Here is an 18,505-nt window from a genome sequence, read left to right as displayed (position 1 = left end):
AATGTAAAATCATACAAATAACCCCATGCCAAAATAAGGTAAAAGAAAACAGCAATGTCATATTGATCCCAACATTCTCACAAAATTTGATTTGTGCTTAATTTGAGTGCGCATATGCAGGGTACAACATGTGTGTGGGCAGGAGAAGAAACAGTATAACATTGGATCTAGTACCAGCCTTAAAGTCAGAAAACCTAAGTTCCAAGTCTAATACATATTAGCTATAATACCCTGGACAAGTTGCTTAATCTCTCCAGCAGCAGGCACCAAAGACTGTAAAATTGCAAATCAAGTTGCTCAGCTGTAAAGGCAGAGGAAATTTTGTGTAAAACACTAAGTATAGGTCCAGACCAAAAATATATTTGTTTGTGCAACATTTCTGTTTGAAGCCATTTTCAGTTTAAGGATACAGCCCATATCTGAATTGAAACTACATTCATATAAACATAACTGATTTCATTTACAGTACACTGTTTGAAGACAGAAACCATGTATTTTCCAAGCTTATTTTTGGTACTGTTATAAATACCATTATTTTTGAAAATTAGAATGCCAGAATATATTTTTTCTCACAAAGCTTTGAGTATTAAATACCCCCATTGAAACTTATTCCCACATTGCCATTAGTAAAAGTAGAAGAAAATTCATCATTGAAAAAGGTCACCATAAAGAAGATTTTATGTAATCTGAGAATAAAACAATAAGCCACAAAAACAATCATTTGATGTTCTAATACACTTATTTCTAAATCAGGATCCTGTCCAAGTAACACAATTGTTCTCAAACTTAACAAAAAATAAAAGGACGGTATAGTGAAAAGATAGGCATAGTCTGACATTTTTGTTGTTGTTGTTCAGTTGTTTCTGACTCTTCGTGTCCCCAAGGACCATACTATTTATGGGGTTTTCTTGGCAAAGATACTGGAATGGTTTGTCATTTCCTTCACCAGTGAATTAAAGCAAACAGAGGTTAAGTGACATGCCCAGAGTCACATAACTAATAAGTGTCTGAAGCCACATTTGAACTTAGATCTTCCTGACTCCAGACCCAATGTTCCATCCATTGAGCCATCTAATTGCCCCCTACAGTCTGACATATACCCCCATATTCTGGGAGAATAAGGTTCCAAGAAAACGTAGAAAGAATCCAAAACAAAGAAAGGATCTAAAATTCTACAGAAAAGATTAGAGGCTCTCAAGAATGAAATACTGAAGATACAAAAATGACTAATTCTAACAGTGAGGTATCTAAAGAGAGATGTAGATATACCAGCAAAAGAGATGGATTCTCCAACAGGGAGCACTTCTGAAGCAAGTAAAGGTAAAGAAACAGAAAAAAAAAAGGAGAAAGAAGAGGATATCCCAGCTATCCTGGAGAAAAGAGAACAAAAGGAGAAGAACCACTGATAATACATAATAATAATGTAATAATAAATAATAAAAAAGAACTTATCAAATGTTATTTATTTCATATTTTTCTGCAACAAAAAATAAGCCAAAGATTTGAAAACTAGGGAGAAAAAGAGTAAAAATACATAATAGGAAATAAATATGAAGACAACTAAGGAGATAACAAAAAGAACATCTCGCTGTTCTGATTACTTCAAATCACTAAATGCTCAGATGAACTACATTACAGGGAACTGAAAGAACTGGCAGCCATGACTATTAAGTCACTCTTGGGATATACACACCGAAGTAGAAAAGGGCAAATGTCTCCATTTAAAAAAAAAGGGGATGGGGTTGAGTGGGAAGAGTAGAGAGTGCAAACTATACACCAGCAAGCTTGACTTAAATATAATGAAAAATCCTGCAACTTATTACTTAAAGGATTAACTGCTATTAATGAACATCTAGAAAGGAAGCAATGATTAGAACAAGCCAATATGGCTTAATTTAAGAACAGGTCATGCCAAAACTATATAGCAAATATAAAGGTCTAAAATCAAGGTATATTAGGAAATTGATAGAACTATATAAAACCAAGAGCCATTCCCCAATAGATATACGGTGTCAAAGCATATGAATAGCTAAAAAATTACAAATTATTAATAAGCATATGAAACATTGCTCTAAATCACTATTAAGAGAAAAGTAAATTAATAAATTTCACCTCATACCCAGAAAATTGGAAGAGATCAAAAGACAGAAATATTCAGTGCTTAAGGGGCTTCAGAAGACAGACACATGAATGCATTGTTGGTAGAGCTATAAATTAGTCCAATTTATACACTCTTGGACCTAAAGAACTCACTGTTAAGACATATAACCTAAGGAGTCAAAAGATACCATATATATGAAAATATTCACAGTACTTCTGAGGGTGCTGGACCACATGGCCTCTGAAGTCTCCTTTCAGCTCTAGACCTCTGATATACTCTATCAAGTCTTACACTGAGGATCCAAAAACCATTTTCACAAATATGAACTAATACTAACATGGCTAGAAAGCAACTCAAGATCCAGAAATATTATTCAAGGGCAAACCTGACCTGAGCCAAAATTGTGGTTGATGCTATTCTTAAGATGGACTGGGACAGGCAGTGTCCAAGATGGGAGATACCAGTCCTGTCATATTCTACCCTAGTCAATGACATGGAGAGTACTGTGTCCTCTCCTAAATAGCACTTTTTAGGAAGAAAATTAACATTAAAAACAACCAAAACAGTGAAGAGCTTTTGAGTTCATGCCATATGAAGCTTGGTTGAAAGAACTTTGGCAATTTAAGTCTGAAGATAACTTAGTAAGGACATAAGAGCTATCTTCAAGTATTCAGAAGACTACTTAAGAAGAAGATGGCTCTGATTAATCTCCAAGGGCAAAACCAAGAGCAATGGGTGAAAAGTGGCAGTGGGAAAATTTATGGTGAAAAAATTTTGAGAAAAATTTCTTATAAATCAGAGCTAACCAAAAATGGAATGAGCTATATTTGGAAGTAGTATGGTGCCCTCAGGAATTAGCAATGGGTACAGAGTCACTTACTGATTATGTTGCAGAAGGGACTTTAAATTCAGGTACAAGTTCCTTTCCAACTCTCAGATTTTGTGCTTTGATTTTCATCACAATGAGATAACTTCACCCAACAACAGCAAGAATCTCTCTTTTATGTTTTTAATACAATGTTGGGATTAAGCAAGTTATTTGTATACTGTGTAATGTTTTAAGTATTGAAATAATATTTGCCATTTTTATGGTACTCCAAAATATCACCATCAAAAGCAATCTGATAATATGTACTGAATCAACAGGTTCATATAGGAAAAGAAAAGTGGAGCACTGTAGAGAACTAATCTACAGCCAGAAAAAGCAAAACACATATTCTGTTTCAAAAGCAAAAAAAGTAATTGTGTTTTTTTTCCTTTTCTTTAACCACCAATAAATTAGCTATGAGACATGTAATTTAATTCCCCTAATATAATGTATCTTCTTGGATAAAAGTCATCAAAATCATTAGATACCGCAAAATGGGGGAGGAGGTCTTCTCTATCACTCTCGGTAAATGCAGAGATCTCTAATGCTCTCGGGCGATGGTCTACCACAGCATGACCAGGAACGCCTCTTCCTCGACCACGACCCCTTCCTCTGCCCCGAGTGGTACCTCGACCTCTTGAATGAATTCCTCGCCCTCGACCAGATGAAAGAATCCCTCTTTTTGCAGCCTAAAACAGATTTTAAAATGCAAGCCATTTATTTACATTCAAGCAACACACCAGTCACTTGACAACAACATTATCATCATTGCTAGCATTTATACAGCACTTAAAGATTCACAAAATACTTTACAAATATTATTTCATTTTATCCTTACAACAACCCTGAAAGATGGGTGCTATTATTTTACATAGTTAAAGTAACTGAGATTTTAATTCAGTTAGATTCCTAACTCCAGGTTCAGCCACTTACTTAGCTGCCTCATAATAAACTAATGTTTTTAAAAACTATGTTTTGGTAGAAAAACTGCAATTACCGGAGGTTTTTTTTTTTATTTTTGTCTAAACAATATGACATGTACTACAGATCCCCTAAGTTGGAACTTTAATTTTAAAGGGAAATTCTTAAACTCAGTTTCCCTCCTTCACCCAAAAAATGAAACTGTTATTTTAAGGTCTGAGATTATTGTTTATGTTCTCTTCTGATCTCAGATCCCTAAATCATTCAAACTTTCATCTAGACTTGTGATGTCATACAAGTAGGGAACTCTTGAAAAGGAAATTCATCCTATCAACACAGATTAGCAACTACTATGGCCTGGAGCTAAGAATGGTTATTAATTTTAAAATAAAGTTTTGTTGTATTTAAAATGTAAAAACCATTCTTAGGTTGTAGGCCATTCAAAAATGGGTCATGAGTAGGATTTGGCCCTCTGGCCTTGGAATCTAGGGTGCTGATGGTACAGTAGCTTACTCAGGGCCAAAAGCCAGAATTTATCAGAAGCAACTCAGATCATTATTTTTAATTTTTGAAAAATCATCACAAAATAATAATAGTGCTAGGTTTTTTTTTTTTCAATAAAGGAAACCGATGATTAACTTTATTACTTTGAATAAGAGTAGCATTACCAGTCTGAGCTCTTAGGAGAATGTTTAATCTTAAAATTAGAGAAAGCCAACTAAAACCTAAATGATGTTTTCACTGTAGATGTTAGTATTAGTTGCAATTTAAACTTTAGCCACAACACTGGCAGAATGCAAGTTTGCATGTAGGTGTGCCACTTAAACAACTAAAATGCTTTATTTGCAACTGCTGAAATTGTGAATTAAAACTTTAAATCCAGAGCTCCATTTTTTAACCTATAAGAAACCAATATAACACAATTAAAATATCAATATCCAACCTTTCCATCTTTAAAATTAAACCCATATTATTTCTCCCCCCCTGCAAAAAACATTAAGATATTAACTGGTTTTCTACCAATAAAACAAAATCTGCAAACTATGTAGAAAATATCACCAAACCATATCATGAATGGGGCTTACCTTTCTTACCCCATATCTCGTTTTACATTTTAAAAAATTAACATTCTTGTTAAAACTCCAGAATCTTAATGCAACCAAGTGATAAAATTAATTAAGAATTTGTTAAGTAAATAAAAAATGTAGCCTAATCAAAAGGAAATTATGTGTTGTGTTTTGTTTTTGTAAACATCCACAGCACCACCTATAGGCAAAACTTTCTTAAGCACTATGAATAGTCCACTATATTTTAAATGATACAAAATTGACTAGAAATAGCATGATTCAACAAATAAAGTGAAGACGACCTTATGTGCTAAGGTACTAAAGGTTAGAGAGGAAAAAAAAAGTTCAATTTCTAACTGGGAAAAAATTTAAACCCTACCATCTTAGATAACATTACAGCACAAAGTAGTAATGAAAAAAAGTCAGTCATAGATTAAGAGCTACAATTCAGTAAATTTTTATTAAGCACGATGTGCCAGGCACTGTGTTACAAAGAAACCAGAATCATCAATCATTCTGACCCCTTCATTTTACAAATGAAGAAACCAGGCATAGAGAGATTCAGTGACTTGACCAAGGTCACAAAGCAGTTAAGGTTGTCTTGAGGTGAGATTTAAAAATGGATGTTCTGCCCTCAAATTTAGTGCCCTGTCAACGGCACTATGCCATTTCTGTAACATGAAACCTTTCCATAGGCTATGGACTACTTGTAAATGCAGAAAGTTAAAAACAACTTTATAATAATAACTGAAGAATAGCCAAAGAAACTGTGATATATGAAAAAAAAAACCAATATTTTTGCCCCATAATAAGTAATACGAAGAATTCAAAGGAGTTTGATAAGATTTATGAATGAAAAAAGCAGATCCCATAGAATGTACATATCACCTAAAACTATATGAAGATAATATTAAATGTCAACAGAACTTTAACTATGAACACTGGCATTACCATGATGAACTTAAGTACATAACTTTTATTTCTCTTTTTAAAAAACGGTAAATTACAAAAGTGTACATTTATAAGTACAGTCAATAACCATCTTTCTTTATTGATTTTAGTGTGTATTTTGGGAATTGTTTATTTATTTTTAATAAAAATAGGACTATGATCTTCCAAAGACTATATCCCAACATGTGTTTGTCATACAAGTAAAAAAAAAAAAACAACAACAATACAGGTGTGGACTGAGATGATGACACAAGGCACTACTTTGATCCCTCTCTCCTACCTAGCCTATCAACATACTTTTCTTACTTCCTTCTTCTAAACCCAGACTCCAAAATATGGAAACTGGAGTCACAAAGAGTACATTCATGCTTTTTTTCTTCCTTACCCTCTACTAATCTAAGCACCAGAAAAACAGGGCCTGTAATTTAAACTTTATATGCCCCAATTCTCTGTACACTCAAATGCTGAAAGAAAATGTGAGGCCACGGTGGGTGTGCCATGCCCCAGAACACATGGCAGGTATTAATCACTGCTATCAAATACAGAAGCAACATTTTTGAAAAAGACTATTACAGGTTCCCTTTTGTCTTATGATACTGATGAAACATACTTCAAGCTGTAGTTCTGTGTATTTTCTCCTAAGTTCAGTGACTTCTTCTCCAGCCTGCATCTTCTTATACAAATCCAGCTCTGTGTCCAGCAATTCTTTCTGCATCTGAAATATTATCAAGACTACAGGTGAGGTATTTGTTTACATTTATAACTCCCTCCCATCTATTAGAATCTTACCTAACCCTTCAAGACCTAACTCAATTTCTTCATGAAGTTTCCCCTGCCAACTTCAGCATTCATTAATCATTTTCTGCTTTGAAATTCTATAGTTCTTATAATCTGTATCACTTAATTTATATTCTCCTGTACATTGTCTGTTGCATTTAGGGACAAGTCTTATACTTTATCTGCATTCTCCACTCTACCCTGCACTGCCCAAAGGACCTTGCAGAGTCCTGGGCACATAGGAGAGGCTAAATAAATACTTACTGGTTAACGAGTCAATTTATTTGGTACTCATTTTAGGTTAAAAAATTTATAAAGACGAGACAAAACTAATCAAGGGCCAGAGAAATATGGTCAATCTAACACTGTAAATAAAGGCATTCTTGACATGTAGCCTGGAGGCTTCTGAGAATTCCTAAAGGAGTAAGATACTACCTATTCCCTCAAGGCCCAAATCAAAAGCTTCAAACTCCTTCCACAATTATTCCCAGATTCCACCTTCAACAGCCTTCATCTCTTTATCCTTTGCATTTCGATGGCACTTACATATGGTCTTAAAAGATAAGAGAACTATAGACATGTTATCTCCCCTATCAAACTGTAATTAGGAACTATTTTATATAACTTTTTATCTAGCACACTGTCCTACATATAGGTGCTTCAGAACCAGTACTGAAACAAGAGTTATTACAAAGAACATTTGGGGGAAAAGGAAGTGATAGGTCTTCAGGATTTCACTTCATTTATCCATAACATTTGAAAATTTTCATATTTCAAGAATTCCTTAAAATGTAGAGTTCCATAGCATACAAGTCTAGGACACACAACAACTGTCATATACTCAGTACTTTTTTATTTTGTGAAAAATGAGGGAATGTGGATATGGTTATAATTTTAACATCAACAGCTGACATTTATATATCACTAGAAAATCTACAAACAACTTTACATAAATGTCATTTGAACCTCACACTAACTCTTTGAAATAGCAACCACAGATACTATGTCACTTTTAAAGAAAATGGAAACTGAGGATCAGTAAGGTGACTTGTCCAACAAGTGTCAGAGGTGTGACTGGAAAGACTGGACTTACTGACAATCCCACTGCCTCAATTTCAACATCATAATGTCAAGCATGCAACTAGAAAACTCAATTTCTCAGGACTGATTGTGAGCTATTTCTGTAATACTACCAGTACCCCAGAGAGGTAAAGTGAATAAAACTTGCAACTGGAAAGATCTGGATACAAGTCTTGGTTCTGAAACAAACTAGCTTATAGGGACTAAAGACAAGTCACTTCACCTATCAGTATCTCAGATAATTATCTAAGACTCTAGTTACAGGTGAGTTGCTGATGTGCAACAGCAGAGGGAGTTTCTACATGGTAAAATCACAGATTGAAATCCTTTAACTGTCTAACAAAGTTACACCAGAAAGCCCTGAGAACTGAAGTTTTCACCATAAGGTTCTTTGTTTGGGTTACAGAATTTGGTTGTGATCAGTTTGGATGTGACTGTCCCAGCATACAGCTCTAAACGATAAATAATTTCTAATACTTAAAGTAAGGAAAAAAGACAGTCAAAAGATTTAGATTCTACTGCTTAGTTATCCCTTGACTCACTTAATAGTCTTCATTAAGCTCCAAACTTTTAAAATAAAATTGGAATAACACCATCATTTTCATGAGATTATTACCTAAAATATGAAAATAAGAAAACTATGCTGAACTTCCTAGGGAATGGCTTTATTAAAAATGACATTATGTCATTAGTATGTTTTTACAGATAATGCATTAGCATGCTACAGAGATGACTGAGATACAATTCATTTTAACTTTTAATTGAATAAAGTACCTGAGCTTTGGTTTTCACACTTTTGGGAAGGGAGCTTCCAGATGAAACAGCTTTCAACTCATCTTTTAATTTAGTAATGCTATTCGTCAATGCCTCCAAAGTTTTCATTATTTCTGCCTTATCTTCAGACTTCATTGCTTTGTTTTTCTCCAGTTTTGAAATTAACATCTATCAAATTTTTTAAATTTATTAAATTGTTAAAGGAAAATATAAACAAAGGTATTTACATAGTACAGTAAAGAATAGGAAAGAACACACATTTTAAATGAATATATACATATAAACATCAAAATGTTAGTAAATTCAGACTATGGATGGTCCTCAACTGAAATGTTCAGATTTATTTCAATGGATTAAAATGATTTTTTAAACCTCTTAACAACTGGGCATTAAAACAATTTGAAATTATGCAAAAATCAAGTTCTCAGTTCTGTTTTTATATACTTTAATAAGGGTGTCACCTTTCCTGCACATTTTTACTCCATTTGGAATGCAGAAAAAGCCACATAAGGAAAACAGGTTTAAGTTTTCCTCCCTTGTAAGTTGCAAATCAAAAACTTTAATTGCTTCCTTTTTTGGAGAAATGTGAATCAGATAGTTAATAAGCTTGGAAAGGGTAGCTTATGCTCTGAATTAATCAAAAGAGCAGTACTCTTCACCTAACACAGGGAACATGGCAGAAGTGTACATGACAAGGAAGTAAAATATCTTTTCATGTCCCTCTCAATGAAGATGGATTCACTTTTTTCCCCTAATGCTTACAACTTTTACAAATAATAGCCTCAAATAGTAGTTTTTTGAGTTAAAACTGAACAGTCATTTAAAGAACTGTGAATTTTAATTATAAATCACACACTTAATGAAATTAAGTACAATTCCAAAGATAAATCTAAATGATTTAGGGCCACTCATAATTTTAATTTACTCATGACACTATTTTTGCTAAGACTTCAAATGATCAAGAAATGCTCATATCAATATCATGGAACAGAAATTCAAGAAGTCTACAGTAATTCCATGTGTCCTTGATTCATTTTTTAAACAAAGAACCAGAGAAATACAGCATGTGCACATGGAAACTACCAATTTTTTCTCACTGTTGTCCTTTACAATTGCATCTAACCAAGATAAACACTGTGCTTCCGAGTAATTTTTAAAATAAATATTAACTTATTAAAGTAGAATTAAAACTCATAGAAAACTAGAAACCACACGTAAATGTATCCTCAAATTAAACTGACATGTTACCTTCTGTGTTTCAATGTGCTTTTCTAAAATCTCTTGCTTCTTTTTTCTCACATCCTGTTGCAATTTTAGTGCTTCCTATAAGGAAAGACAGAGTAAGAGGAAAAAAAATCACAAAGTATCAATATACATTTCTCCCCAAAAATATGTTTATTTGGAAAATGGTCAAGTCTAGCTTTATTAAATAAAATTAAACATAAAATATAGCAATTCCAAAGTATATGTATTATGGTTCAAGAGTTGACAGGATCCCAAAATCTCCACCAAGAGAACTCCCAATATTCCATACTCTTCAAGCCGCTGCTTTAAGACCTCTCCTGAGGAGACCTCCTGACGCAGACTGCTAGAGACAACTCTATTTGTTAGCAAGCTTTTCCTGATATCAAGCATGACTTATCCTCTCTGCAACTTCCACCCACTGCTTCTAGTTCTGTCCTCAAACACAAAATCCCTCCCTCCACATAACAATCCTTCAAATACTTGAAGCCAGCTATGGTGTCCCCACTGAGTCTTCTCTTCTGTGCCTTCCTCTTCATATGACACGGACTCCAGGGCCTTCACCTTCTGGTTGCCTTCCTCTGGATATTCTCCAGCTTCTCTGTCCTTCCTAAACTGTAGCACCCAGAATTGAGTACAATGCTCCAGATGTGGTCTGACAGGGCAGAGTACAGAGAGATGATCACCTCTTTACTCCACAAAGCTATGCCTCTCAAGACAACCAAGACAACTCCCAAGACAACTCATCTTGAGCTGACAGTCCACTAAATCCCAAATATCTTTTTCAGATAAACTGTTGTATAATTATGTCCCTGCCTGCACTTGTATTTGTGATGTTCCCTTTCTGAATCCAAATGTAGGATTTTACTTATTTTTAATCTTACTGAATTAAGGCTCAATGCTCTAACCTATTAATATCCTAGATAGTTTCTATCACTATAATCGTGAATATCTCACTGACCCCTCATCCTCACAACTTTGTATAATCTGCAAGTTTGATTACTATGTTAGTTATGCCTTTTACCCAAATCAATAATAAAAATGTTAAAATAGCACTGAACCAAGCTAAGAATCACACTTATTAAGAATATCAAATTATTAAGCTTGGTCTTATTTTGGCTATGTATTTTAATCAAAGAAAAGTCTCATTTCCCTCAGGCTCTGACTAAGAGGTTGCCCTTTTCCTTGCCAAAGTCAACCCCTCTATATTTGCACTCGATGCCATCCCCCCTCATCTTCTCTAGTAAACTGCATACGCAATCATCTCCCTCTCTTGCATGAATCTCCCTCCTCTCTAGATCAAGTGGGTCATTCCCAAATGCCTTCAAATATGTCCAAGTCTCCTCCATCTGCTTAAAAATCTTCGATCAACTCTGCCATTCCCTCGAGCTAATGTCCTTTTCTGTCCTCCCTTACTCAGCCCAAGTCCTTGAAAGTGCTGTCTACACTAGCTATCTTAAATTCCTCTTTTCTTATTAACTTCATTCTTCAATTCTTTATCAATCCAGCTTTACATCTCATGGGTCAACCGAAACTGTTCACTTCAAAGTGACCAATGATGTCTTAATTGCCAAATTTGATGGTCCTTTCTCATTCTTCAGTCTTCTCATCTTATTTGCTGCATCTGACATAGTTGACTGCTGTCTCTTCCCTCCTTTGTGGATTTTAGAGACTCTAATCTCTCCTTCTTATGCTTCCTACCAGTCTGATTGCTCCTTCTCAGTCTCTTTTTTGGGTTATCATCTACATCCTATCTTACTGGCTTATCATTAAATCATCTACAGCCTTCTCATTGTGCATGTTCCCTGAGGTTCTGTTCTATGCCCTCTTCTTTTCTCTTATCTTCTCATAGTAACCTTTTCAATTTCCATGAGTTTAACTATCATCTCGATGAAGAAGATTCACCAATCTATTGTCCCCAGACCTACATTACCAATTGCCTACTGGATATTTCAAATTAATGTCCTAGAGACATCTAAAATTCAGTATGTTTAAAATTGAACTCATTCCCTCTAATCTTTCCAGGGTCTAAGATTTATAATTCCATATTATCTTGAACACCTCACCCATCCTCACTTCACAAATCCAATCAGATACCAAATCTTGCCATTTCTGCCTTCCCAACATCTCTCTCATTGGACCCCTTTTTCACCACCTTAGTTCAGCTTCATCTATTAGATTATTACAATAGCCTTCTAATTGGTGGTCCTGCCTCAAGTCTTTCACTACTCTAGTACATCCTGTAGACTGCCGCCAAAGTAACCTGTGACTCCCTTCTTCAAACAAATATAACAGCTTGCTACCGCTTCTAGGATAAAATACAAATACTTTTGTTTAGCTTTCAAATTTCTTCACAGCCTGGCCCCAACCTATCTTTCTAGCTTTGTTTGACATTATCCCCTCTCCTGCACTGTGTACATTAATGAATACTGGTCTCCTAGACTGACTCTTCCTATCTGCTTGAGATCAGAGAGATGTGATTCCTTTGTGTGCCTGATCTCCTAGGTTGGCTCTTTTTTCTCCCAGGGTATAAGAGAGATACCATTCCAACATGTACTGGTCTCTTCCTACTTGTGGGGCATCACTCCTATCTGCATGAGACAGAAAGATGCCATTCCATTGCCTGCCTGGTCTCCTAGACTGCCCTCTTCCTACTTACAGAAAACCCTTCCAGCCTGCAGGGGATAGAGAAACAAACATCATTCCTCCTTGGCCTGGACTGCCTGAAGGGATAGGAAAGAAATGCCATTCCAACAGCTAATTCTAACTTGTTCCCTCAGCTAACTTGTCCTCTCATAAGCTGCCTAACACCCTGAGAGAACTCAATCCTGGGGTCAAACTCCTAGCAATGTTTATAATACACATGAACTCATTCCTCTATAACTAACAAACTCTCACCTAGTCACACCTTTTAAGAATCTCAGTGATCCTGAACCCTTGACTGTCATTATTCAAACCTCATTCTCTACCTCCTACTTATTGGCTCCCTTATTCCTATCCCTCTCAACCCAAGTCCCCAATATTCTACTCTAAAGCTATCCACTCCCTCCTATATGTTCTTTGGAATACTTACTCCCATAGAAAATAAACTTGTTTTCATGTTAAATCTTTTCCTTTCCCATTCCTTTTATCTTCTGATTTTATCTTCTCCCATTGAGACCTGACCCCATCTTGATTACACAGCTTGCCTGGCTGCCCTTTCACTCATCCTCCTCCTATTCCCCCACAACTCCCTGGACTAGGTAGAGAAGTTGGAATACTCTTTGCTTCTTCTAGGTTCTCCCTCCAACAAAACCACTTAGGAGCCTCTCCTCACAGCATTCTCTATACTTGGAGATTTCAACATTGGTATTTAATATTCCAACACCCTTCCTTACTCCCCCAGTTTCTCAACTTGCTCCTTTCCTATGACTTACTTCTCCACACCACCACAGCTAGATACAGAGATGATTATATTCTTGGTCTCACCATCACTGACAACTGTGCCACTTCCATGTTTATGAATGTTAAAATTCCCTAATCTGATCACAATCAGATTAAGTTAACATTATACTTCTCCCTCTGTGTTACAACCCTGAAACCTGTTCTTCATTCTCACTAAGACCTCTAATCCCTTAACCTCTAAATTTCTATACCACGTGATAACCTCTGCACCTTGTTGTGGAACCTCTCCTTCCTTATCATTGAACCAGTTCAATTCTACATTGTCTTTTTCTCAGATACTCCTTGTCCTTTCACCTTACTGCTGGTCTTTCCCTAACAAACAACTTAGATTACTTCCACCATGGGCTGTTTTCACTCCTACTTACATGTTGCCAAATTAAGTTGAGAAAATTATATAACCTTGCTGACTGAATCCACTACAAACCTATGCTACATAATCTCCACTGGGCCCCCATTACAGCAAGGCAATCCTTTTACACCTCTCCAATTGACTCACTTGCCACAGCAGCTTTTCCACAGCAGCTTTTCATCCTGTCTCAAACTTTCCTTAGCTCTTCTCATGTACCCACTAAGCTAAGAAAACCTTTCCTCATACTTCACTGAAAAACGAGAGCTCCCACTTCTCCCCTTCTCCTCATCCCACATCACCTAGATGCCTTCTGCCATTATCTCTCACATGATGAGGTGATCCTTCGCCTTGACAAGGCTACAAATAAAAGTGAACTCATTTTACCCTGTGGCCTCTAGTAGACTGCCCACTCTATCCAAACCTCTCTTGATCTATTCTCTACTTCCCCATGTGCCTACAAACATATCTATAGCTCTCATATCCTCATAACATCTTCATTTGATCAAGGAATCCCCAACTAGCTACTGTCTCATATCTCCCCTCCCTTTTATGGCTAAACTCTTTGAGAATGCCATTTCAATAGGTGTTTCCACCTTCTTTCCTCTCAATCTTTTCTTATCTACTTTTAGTCTGGATATTGGCCCTGTTGTTCAACAGAAACTGTTGTCTCCAAAATTATCAATAATCTGTTATTTGTCAAATTGAACTGCCTTTTCTTAATCTTCAACATTTCTGCAGTCTCTGACACTGTTGATCACCCTCTTCTCTTTGATACTTTGTTCTCACCAGGCTTTTGTGACATTTCTCTTTCCTTCTACTTATCTAACTACTCTTTCTGAGAATCTTTTGGGAGAATCTTCATTCAGACCATAGGTGCTAACCTTGGGTACCCACAGGGTTATCCTGGGCCCTCTCCTCTTCTCAATCTTATCAGCTCTCACAGACTCGTCTCTGTACTGATGTTCCTCCAATCTACTTATTCAGCCCTAATATCTCTGCTGACCTCCAGTCTTACTTCCCCAGTTCCCATTAAAAACATCTCAAAAAGAAGGTCCTATATTCATCTTAAACTTAACATATTCAGAAAGAAATCATTATCTTTTCCCAAGCCCTCCCCTCTTTCTAATTTTTTTATTATTGTTGAAGGTACCTCCATCCTCCCAGTCATCCAGGCTCACAACCTGAGTGTCATCCTTGACTCCTCACTCTCTATTACTGCACCATATCCCATCTATTACCAAGTCAAGTCCCTTCTACATTCCTAACACCTTGTACGCATGCCCCTTCTGTTCTCTGACACTGCCATCGTCCTGGTACGGGCCCTCACTGCATCATGCCTGTAGTATAAAACAGAATTAGCCTGCTGGTTTGTCTTGTTGCTTGATCCAAGTCTCTTCGCTTCCCCACCCATCCTCCACTCAGTGTCAAAGTGATCATCCTAAAGCACAGGTCCCAACATCCTAAAGCACCACTCTCACCCCACCCAAATAAATTCCAGTGGCTCCACATCACTCCAAGATGAAATATAAAATCCTCTGACTGGCATTCAATGCCCACATAATATGGTCCTTTTCTACCTGTTCAGTCTTTTTCAGATGACCTTCTCTCCCCCCTCCCTTCCCCTACATACTCTTTGATCCAGTGACACTGGCCTCTTTGTCCTTCTTCAAACAAAACATTCCATCTCCCGACCCCAGGCATTTTCACTGCTTGTTCTTTCTTCATGGAATGTTCTCCTGCATCATCTCCACCTCCTGGCTTCTTTCAAGTCCCAGTTAAGATCCCACCTTCTATAAGAAATCTTTTTTGGTCCTTTTTAACGTTAGTACTTTCCATTTGTACTGTTCCATCTGTGCTGTTGATAACCTCCAATTTATCCTGAATAAATCTCACTCACACACTGCTGTTTACATGTTCTCTCCCCCATTAGACTATGATTCCTTGAAATTTGACTGTCTTTTGCCTTTCTTTGCATAGTAAGACCTTAACAAATAATTAATGTTATAATCCAGCCAAAATGACCATCTCTTTATTCCTCACATATGACAGTCCATTTTCCTTCTTCATGCTAATGCTCTGGATGTTCCGCTATTCCTGAAATGTATACCCTCATCTTTACCATTGTACCTCAGAGTCCTGTCAAGAATAGTTGAGGCACAATCTTCTGCATGAAAGTTTTCCGGTTCCCCACACAAATTTCAATTACTAATGACCTCCCTTACAACGTTATATTCATATTTATATCTAACTATTTTGTGTGTGTATGTATGTGTCTAAATAAACTTTATATTTATGCTGTATAGATTTTATATGAACTTGTTTTCCCAATTAGAAGACAAGTTCGAGCAGCTAGGTGGCGCAGTGGATAGAGCAGGAGGACCCGAATTCAAATCCTGTCTCAGTCACACAACACACAACATGTACTAGCTGTGTGACTCTGGGCAAGTCACTTAACCCCAACTGCCTAGCAAAAGGCAAAAAGCAAAAAGCAAAAAAAAAAAAAAAAAAAAAAAAGAAGTTCATTGCCAGCAGGCAATTTCACAAATTGTACTTGTATCCACAGTACTTAGCACATACTAGGTACTTACGAAATACTGGCTGATTATTGTTTGCAATGTAGTATAGAAGGGATAGAGCACTGGACCTGGAGTCAAGAACACTTTAATTTTAAAAGGGGGTTCAACCTGATAACCCTTCTACCTATAAATCTGTGATCCTATGCTAGATGGAAATTATAAAGATGCACTACACTGGCAAATTTATTAAAACTAATGTTTTTTAAATGAACATGACTTGCCCAAGATCTACATACTAATTTAAAAGGTTTGGGTTTTTTTTTTTTGGTCCTGCCCTAATTAGGCCTAAGAAAACAAACATAAAAACCAATTATAAAGAAGCTTTCTGCAAACAAACCTTTGCAACATCTCAATTTGATTTACCTGTTTTTTTTTCTGTGCTTCGCTGTTATCTAATGTAGAGATGGAAACAGCAGGTAAGGATTTCTGCGCAGCTTTCAAAGCAGCTGGATTGTACACTGTTTTTGTGAGGCCAGTAGAAGTAGACAACACCTAACAACACAAATTAATTATTTTCTCTTATATCTGTTGTTTCCTACAAAAAACTTAGACTCTGTTTTAATACTCCATTTTAAAATGAGTATCTTAGATATCTAAAATGTAATAATATCACTGAGAAATCATATTAACACAAATTTCACATTAAACAGTAAAGGGAAATCAATGGTACATTTTCCCTAAGTAAGAAATTTTACAAGAATCTTATCTGAGCAAAAACGGATTGGGAGGAGTGGGGAGCAGTGTCAGGGAGAAATAAGGAAAGCACAATTTGAAGGCAAAAAAGTCTGATAACTACAATAACAATATATATGATTACTGAAAACCTTCATTCAAATGACATCTAAAACTACAATTATAATCTTGAAATAAAATATAAGCATGTGTATTCTTCTACCACAATTGAATTACATATCACAGATACTATTTATAAATTTTCTGTTTACTGTTTGCTAATTGAGCATTGATTATACTACAGTCAAATGGGATTAGGGATCAAACTTATTCTGTGTCACTAGTGGTAAAGAACATTAACTCAGTCTTTTTTAAAAGGCTTTATTAGGTAAAATACACATGAAGTGTGAATTAAATGTTAAGTTAATATTGATCTGGCCACTGTCTCCTAAAGTTAGAAAGAAAATAATCCCAGGCATTTCCTGGATATTCACAATTTCAAGATTACACATACTTCATTTCAGATTCAGAAACTATGATCACAGTCCCTTGCTATGGTTATACTAATTCTAAAGTTCTTAATGAAAAAAGAAAAGGCCTTGAAGAGTATCTTCAAGAGTATCAGCTATTTTAACATATCTAAGGAACAGAGGCAGCAACACCCTAAAGGTCACAACACAAATCAAGGGCAGGAAGTGGAAATAAAGAAAGAACTCCTATCATCACTCTGCTAATATATTTTTCTTTGTTAAGAAATGTAGTAGCACTTTCTAAATTCCTAGGAAGACAGTATGACCCCAGGTAATGGAAAGGAGGGTGAGATAGTGAAATGAAAGCTGAAATAATAAAGAATATTTCCCCAACCTCCTTAGTAGCATGTTGTCTCCTTTTCAGAGAGATCTTAAATGATGCTATGGTTTTGACTAATTTGTATTCCAGAAATTCATGAGAAAAAAACCTTCCTGAATGCTGAGAGTGATGTGAAATTTTACTAATACCTTCCAACCAACTAACAGGTCCTCTTTTCTTCTCCTACTTCTTTGGTCTATCTCTTTTTCTTTATGCCTATCTCTTTTATTGGTCAATTATCCACTCTTCTTCTCCCTCTTTTCCTTTTTACCCTTCCTTTACATTCACCAGTAGCCATGATATGAATTTAAATATTTTTTAATGTTTGTGGTATGTATTTGTTGTATGTATTTTAAATATATGTGGTATAATTTGTTCAAAATTTTAAAATCAGGTAGATTTGTGCAATTTTTTTCTTTTTTTTCTTTTTTTTCAATTATACATTTTTTTTGCTTCAATTTGGCTGAGAGCTAGGTTTTCGTCCCACACTGCACCACATAAGCTCTCAACAGGAAAAGGATCACCTACACTTGATTTAGGTAAACCATGCAGCAATAACTTACAAAGGAAAAGAAACCTAGTTTTTCTCTTGAAGAAAAATGAAGAAAACAGTACTCTGCAAATACTAAATTTAATATAATAAAAGTATAACTCAAATTAAGTCATCAAAGCACCATATGTATACTACCTTTTCATTATCACTATCATCTAAAAATAAGGAAGCACCACATTTTCATAAACAGGCCTCTGTTGCAAATACCAATATGGCTACAATACAAAGGCGTGCTATTTTAATACCTATATTCATGATAACGTGAGGAATCATGGCATGGT

General features: G+C 35.7%; 1 protein-coding gene across 9 annotated transcripts in view; it reads right to left on the bottom strand.

Annotated features, from left to right (window-relative positions):
• RBM26 (RNA binding motif protein 26) overlaps positions 1-18,505 on the bottom strand; it is a 98,722-nt gene that overhangs the window by 12,998 nt on the left and 67,219 nt on the right. For all 9 annotated transcript variants that reach the window (XM_027844528.1, XM_027844532.1, XM_027844529.1 and 6 more), the window contains 5 exons: positions 16,514-16,642; positions 9,788-9,862; positions 8,540-8,707; positions 6,519-6,623; positions 3,458-3,658 (listed from right to left, as the gene is read on the bottom strand). In XM_027844528.1, coding sequence (XP_027700329.1) covers positions 3,458-3,658; positions 6,519-6,623; positions 8,540-8,707; positions 9,788-9,862; positions 16,514-16,642 — 678 coding nt within the window. The remainder of the gene's footprint in view (positions 1-3,457; positions 3,659-6,518; positions 6,624-8,539; positions 8,708-9,787; positions 9,863-16,513; positions 16,643-18,505) is intronic.

This window comes from Vombatus ursinus, unplaced genomic scaffold, assembly GCF_900497805.2.
Source record: "Vombatus ursinus unplaced genomic scaffold, bare-nosed wombat genome assembly UNPS02014942.1, whole genome shotgun sequence".
Lineage (NCBI taxonomy): Eukaryota > Metazoa > Chordata > Mammalia > Diprotodontia > Vombatidae > Vombatus > Vombatus ursinus.
This window is presented reverse-complemented; position numbering and strand designations above follow the sequence as displayed.